Source organism: Colossoma macropomum, unplaced genomic scaffold (genome assembly GCF_904425465.1).
Source record: "Colossoma macropomum unplaced genomic scaffold, Colossoma_macropomum, whole genome shotgun sequence".
In the NCBI taxonomy this organism is placed as follows: Eukaryota; Metazoa; Chordata; class Actinopteri; order Characiformes; family Serrasalmidae; genus Colossoma; species Colossoma macropomum.
In genome coordinates, this window is record NW_023494785.1 from 38,042,214 (window position 1) to 38,048,467 (window position 6,254).

Consider the following 6,254-nt stretch of genomic DNA (forward strand, 5'->3'; position numbering starts at 1 on the left):
TGTTAGCCCCCTTTTACCCTGTTCTTCAGTGGTCAGGAACCCCATGGACCCTCACAGAGCAGGTACTATTTGGGTGGTGGATCATTCTCAGCACTGCAGTAACACTGATGTGGTGGTGGTGTGTTAGTGTGTGTTGCGCTGGTCTGAGTGGATCAGACCCAGCAGTGCTGCTGGAGTTTTTAATGTTATGCCTGATCAGTGTATCTTCAGCTAGGAAGGTAATTTTGACAACCATTATCACATCCACTACAAGGTAGTTAAGGCTAGTTTAGGTTAATTATGCTAACTGCAATTAGCTAAACATGGGCTGCCTACTCCCTACAACCATTCAGTGGTTTTGCTGTTTGATGAGCAGCAGGCTGTAAAAGTGCTAGGGTCTTTCTTTTTAACTGCATTGAGCTTCTGTTATTGTGCTTCGCCAAAATGTCAGGACGAGTCTGACAAGTTTGTTTTCAATCGCTAAGCGGCCAGCCTTAACATTAGCTAATGCTCTTCTGGTTGCTTAGAGACTAACAATGCGCTTGAATACACTACATATACACCAACCGGCCTTGTATCTACAACGTTTGTCCATTTAATCAGCTCCATTTACCATACAGTTCTAAAATCACAGACTGTAGTCCATCTGTTTCTCTGCATACTTTATTAGCCCCTGTTCTTTAATGGTCAGGACCCCCACAGGACCACCACAGAGCAGGTATTATTTGGGTGGTGGATCATTCTCAGCACTGCAGTGACACTGATGTGGTGGTGGTGTGTTAGTGTGTGTTGTGCTGGACTGAAAAATCCAACCAACAACGTCCTGTGGGCAGTGTCCTAGAACCACTGATGGACTAAAGGATGACCAACACAAACTGTGCAGCAACAGACGAGTTAATGTTTCTGATTTTACATCTACAAGGTGGTTGAACAAGGCAAGAGTGTCTTTTTGTGTTTAATAACTCCAGCAGCACTGCTGTGTCTGATCCACCCGAACCAGCGCAACACACACTAACATGCCGCCACCACATCAGTGTCACTACAGTGCTGAGAATGATCCCATCTGTAGTAGTCCTGTGGGGGTCATGACCACTGAAGAACAGGGTGAAAGGGGGCTAATAAAGTATGCAGAGAAACAGACTGGACTGCAGTGAAACTACAAAGCGCACCTATATGGTAAATGGACCTGATTAAATTAACAAGGAGTGTAGATATAATGTAGGTGTACTTAATGAAGTGGCCAGTCGGTGTATATATGTATATATATCTATATAGTATACTAATACTATATATTACTGGGTTTTATGTAAGGTTGCTAATGCTAAAACAGTAGTAAATCTGAAAAAAAAATCCTGTTTTTCTGAGGGAGCTTTTAGAAGCCTTAAATTGTTCAGATATCTAGTTTCTCTAGATCTGAACATTTCACATCAGACCCCTCTGAAAGACTTTTTTTTAGATTTTAACCACGTAGTTAGGCAGGTGAAATTCCCTTTTAAACAGTGTAGGAGTAGAATTCAACCATATTAACTTATGTAAAAATACTGAATACTTAAGAATACTGGACTTAGATCAGGACTGGGGCAAAATAACTTGATCAGGACATCCCTAATACTAGCAATTTTCTTTTCGCTTTTGCCTCTTTTGATTTCTGTCAGATTCTAATATCCTCTTAGAAGACACTGACCAGAGTCTTTCTCTCTAAGTGTGCTCCTTAGCTGTTTCTGCAGGCCTCTGCTCCTGCTCCGCCTCCTCAGTGGAGTAGTGCTGCTGTGCCTGGTGCTTGTTTCTGGAGGGAGCGTCCTGAAAGCGCATGCCACAGTCCTCGCAGGCATAGGGCAGGGCTCTCCGCTCCTCCTGTACCTCTGGACCTTCCCTGCTCTGAGAGATCATATCCATTGTGGGTTGAGCAGCAGCCTGCCCAGGGTTGCTGCCGCTTGAGGCGGACTCCGGCTGACTGGCCTGGGCAGAGCGCGGCTCTGAACCCGCAGAAGCGGCGCCACTAGCCAGGCTGGGCCGTCCCACAGAATTTGGCTCCGTGACGATCCCGTGCACGGTGCGGTGATGGAAGCGAATGCCCGAGCGGTTGGAGAAACCCTTTCCGCACAGGCTGCAAATGAAGGGCCTCTCACCCGTGTGGACACGCATGTGGATCTTCAGCGCACCCGACTGGGTGAAGCACTTACCGCACTGCGTGCAGTGGTAGGGTTTCTCCCCAGTATGTGTGCGTTGGTGGGCCCTCACACCAGCCAGGTGGGGGAAGCCCCGACCGCAGTAGGTGCAAGAGTACGGCCGCTCGCCAGTGTGGATGCGCCGGTGGATCTTGAGCGCCCCTGACTGGCTGAAGCTCTTGCCGCACTCACCGCAGGAATAGGGCCGGGCACCCGTGTGCACGTTCAGGTGGACGCGCAGATTGCTGTGTGAGTTGAAGGCACGGCCGCACTCGGCGCACAGGAAGCCGCCAGCTTTGGATGCATGCTGGGCCCGCTGGTGCTGCAGCAGCTGCGAGGGCCGGGTGAAGGAGGCTGAGCAGTGCATGCACGGATGCTGCTGCTGGAGGCCCTCTTGCTGCATGTGGCCCTGCTGGTGGCGCAGCAGCTGAGCGCAAGTGGGAAAGGTGCGCTGACAGGACAGGCAAGGGAAGGGAGGCGGCGACCGGGAACCGGCACGCAACTGCGGGCAGGGCAGGCAGGAGGCAAGGGGGCAATGGTGATGATGGTGGTGGTAGTGGTGGTGCGAGTGCATGTGAGCGAAATGGCTCTCAGATCCCTGCTGGGGTCGCAGGAGGTGGGCACAAGGCTGGAAGCAGAGGCAGGGGAAGGCCTGGATAGCAGTTGGGCAGATCTGATGGCCTGAGTTTGGGGCAGGCGTCGGGCTGTGGGTGCTGGTGCCTTTATCCTGGTGCTCAGGGTGGCTCGGCTCAGGGTTGGATGTGCTGCTGGGCTCGGTGTTCCCCTCCTCTAGAGAGAGACCCAGGCCAAGACATAGACCAAGGGTGACCGGGACCGAGCTGGGCTCTTTGGACTGCGACGATGTGGGGGGCACAGTGGAAACTGCTGACTGGGTCTGGGGGAAGGAACTATATCTGGGTTTCAGGCTCTGCAGAGAGGGTGCAGTAGGCATGGATGAAAGGGGACAGCCTGGGCAGGTGCAGGTATGTTGTCGAACTGCGTACATGAAAGCAAATAAAGGTGAATAAAGCCACGAAACCTCTTAAAGGAACAGTTTAGCAAAAAATCAAATATAGACATATTTTCCACTTAACCTAGATGTAGCTGATCAGTCATATTTGGTGTACAAATATTGCTTATGTGGCTAATATAGCTAATCAACACTAGAAGTCAATGGTCACCCAATTTTTTTCCGGAAGTTTTAGCACACTCAAACCGTATCTAGGTCTTTGTTAAATTTGGGTGACTATTGACTTCTTGTGTTCATTAGTTATATTACCCTCGTAAGCAATATCTGGACACTAAACATGTCTTGACTAATATTTGTTTCCAACATTAGCCTCATAGCTCCAGCGCTAAACACATGCCTTGTCTGATCGACTACATCTGGGGTATTTTTTGCTGAACGATTCATTTAAAAAAAAAAAACATTCTTCAGACCCAATTTAACTATATGACCAGCGTCTTATACGCTTACGTTGTTGCTCACCACACTCCCCAGACTCCTCGCTCCTCTCTCCAGACTGCAGAGCAAACCCTGTCATGGTTTTCCCCTGGTTCTGTCTGGTTAGGTCCCTCTGAGCTGGGTGAGAGGCTTTGGGTGCTGAGGCCTCAGGTCCCATCGTCTCCCAGGCAGTGCGGAGTGACTGCTGGTTATGGTATTTCAGCAGCTGACCAGCTGAGCCCGTCGCACTAGAGGCCACAAGGTCACCAATAAAGTTATGCATCTCCAGCCAAGAGCTGGGACCAGACTGTGTGGAGAAAAAAGTGTCGTATAAGATATAAAAACACAAATCCAATATTTAGGCAAAATAAAATGAATAAAAAAGAAACAAGTAAAGGGACATATTAGTCAGTCAGGACAGTGGTCACCAGCTCTCCTCCTGCAGAGTTTAGCAACAACCTGAATCTAACGTGCTGCCACCTTCTTCCCCGTACCTACATTAAAGCATCTAATCCAGCTAATCAAGGACTTCTGAACAAGCTATTTAGCTGGAGCAGGTAGATCTCCAGGACCTAGTGTTGGTGACTTAGGTACTATTTGGGTGGTGGATCATTCTCACCATGATGATCCACCACCCTGCTCTGGTGGTCCTGTGGGGGTCCTGACCATTAAAGAACAGGGTAAAAGGGCGCTAACAAAGTATGCAGAGAAACAGATGGACTACAGTCTGTAACTGTAGAACTACAAAGTGCACCTATACAGTAAGTGGAGCTGATAAAATGGACAATGAGTGCAGAAACAAGGAGGTGGTATTAGTGTTATGGCTGTTTGGTGCAGATATATATCCGTAATGACGAATGCCGTATGTTGTATCTTCTTAACCCTATTTTCCATTCCACCTTAAATAGTGCAGCAGTTGCACGCGCCAGAACAGAACAGTAACGTTCCTGCTGCTTCAGTTAAGGTGGCACGGATAATTCGAATAAGCCAACTTTCAGCATGGTCTCTTTTGGTGTATTTAACGGTGTAAACATGCTGTAGGTTAATGTAACTCATCGCCATCTACGTCTGTAAGGCTGTTCGCTTATACAGACACTTAACACGACCGACGGATGCAGTTTATTTGGTACTCACTGCAAATTTGTCTTTGTCCATTACACAGCAGCCCTAACGTTACATGATAGTCTACAGGACTCGCGGGTTATATCTTTTTATTTCAGGCTCCATGCTGAGCTGGTTTAAGGCTCAAGGCTCTTTATTCGGCAGTGTTTTGGCTGTTACATCGCCATCTTCCTCTCCAGCGGTGGTCTGTTTCCGGCAGCCAAGCTCGATCACGTGACTGAGCCGCCGCTGCTGTTTATTTATATCTGCATTTTACAGACTTGAAGGGTAATTCCACCATTTTTTTCACAATTTCTGAATAATTTAATTTGTAAACGGAGTAATTCAGAGTGGGTTGATGCGAGATGTATCATTGTAGACTCTTATTTCTTTACAGTATAGGAACCAGGGGTCACAATGTCTACAACACCAATATAGCCATTTTTATTTACTACCCAAAAATGGTTTGGATAGTAATGGTTGGGATGTCAAAATCATTCAGAGTGGTTCGATGTGATATTGATATTAGTTCACCGGAGAGAAACGTACTGATTCTGATTTCTTTACAGTGGTGAATGGAACCGGGGGTTGCAATGTCTACAACACAAATACAGCCATTTTTATTTACTATCCAAAACCAACAGTGAACCTACAGGAGTTTTTATATGTAATGTTGATAATGGTAAAGTAGTCATAAATATGACAAAATAAGTTTTCTTTGGGGACTATTTTGCTTTACGGCACCCTGCATGTATTCCTCTGCTATGACCTGATTAAAATAAGTGGATTTAAATACTTTTTAAGCCAAAACTTTCTCACATAGCGATCATAAAACAATGTGTCAGACATCATGCAGCATATATATGACCATTTCATGTAATAACTCTCTAAAGGGAGCTTTTAGAGGTGGACGTCTGGTTCCTATCACCAACACTGTGAACAATTCTGACTCTAAGCTTGTCTAGAACAAAGCATTTCACACCAAACCACTCTGAATAGCTTTGTTTACTCAAGCATTTAATAATGTAGACATTTTTGAAAAATCAGTGGAGTTCCCCTTTAAAAATGGCTTTTGGAAGGGTTAATTCTGTCACATTGGACATCGAAAGAAAATTAATTAATAAAAAACGACAGTGTAATTTTCTTGTTTACTTGTGCCTCAGACTTGCCTTATTGCATCTTACGCTAAAGGGGAATTATGCTTTTTTTGAAAGGTCTGTTTTATTCAATGGTTGAGACGTCAGAATCATTCAGAGTGGTTTGATGTGGTGATGATTCACATCAAAGTTCATTGGAGAGAAACCTACTGACTCTGATTTCTTTACAGTGGTGGTGAGTGGAACCAGGAGAGGCAGTGTCTACAACACCCATAAAGCCATTTTATTTACTATGCAAAACCACCAGTGAACCTTCATGTGTCTTATGAGTTTTTATATGTAATATTGATGATAAATTGTGGTAAATCTGGACAAAAAAGTTTTCTTTTGGGACACTTTTGCCTTACAAGGCCCTGCTTGTACCCCTCCACCAAAATTTTCTCAAAAACCGTCCCAGGCATCAGG

General features: G+C 46.1%; 1 protein-coding gene across 2 annotated transcripts; it reads right to left on the bottom strand.

The window, feature by feature from the left end:
- Positions 1 to 940: 940 nt before the first annotated feature.
- si:ch211-79k12.2 (uncharacterized protein LOC568844 homolog) lies at positions 941 to 4,902 on the bottom strand. 2 transcript variants are annotated; one of them, XM_036579795.1, is made up of 3 exons: positions 4,726 to 4,902; positions 3,637 to 3,898; positions 941 to 3,143 (listed from the first exon to the last, which is right to left on the bottom strand). In XM_036579795.1, exons 1-3 carry the CDS (start codon positions 4,744 to 4,746, stop codon positions 1,678 to 1,680), a joined length of 1,749 nt encoding a protein of 582 aa, XP_036435688.1. In that variant the 5' UTR covers positions 4,747 to 4,902; the 3' UTR covers positions 941 to 1,677. The 2 variants fall into 2 exon arrangements, with proteins under 2 accessions (XP_036435688.1, XP_036435687.1); XM_036579794.1 differs by having other exon boundaries at positions 3,625 to 3,898.
- Positions 4,903 to 6,254: the final 1,352 nt, after the last annotated feature.

Excerpts from the sequence above, each read along its gene's own strand:
- si:ch211-79k12.2 (XM_036579794.1), bottom strand. The coding sequence starts at position 4,746 with ATGGACAAAGACAAATTTGCA. Across the intron at positions 3,899-4,725 it reads TGGACAAAGACAAATTTGCA|TCTGGTCCCAGCTCTTGGCT; the intron begins GTGAGTACCAAA and ends TTCTCCACACAG. Across the intron at positions 3,144-3,624 it reads GGAGTGTGGTGAGCAACAAC|TTCGACAACATACCTGCACC; the intron begins GTAAGCGTATAA and ends TCATGTACGCAG.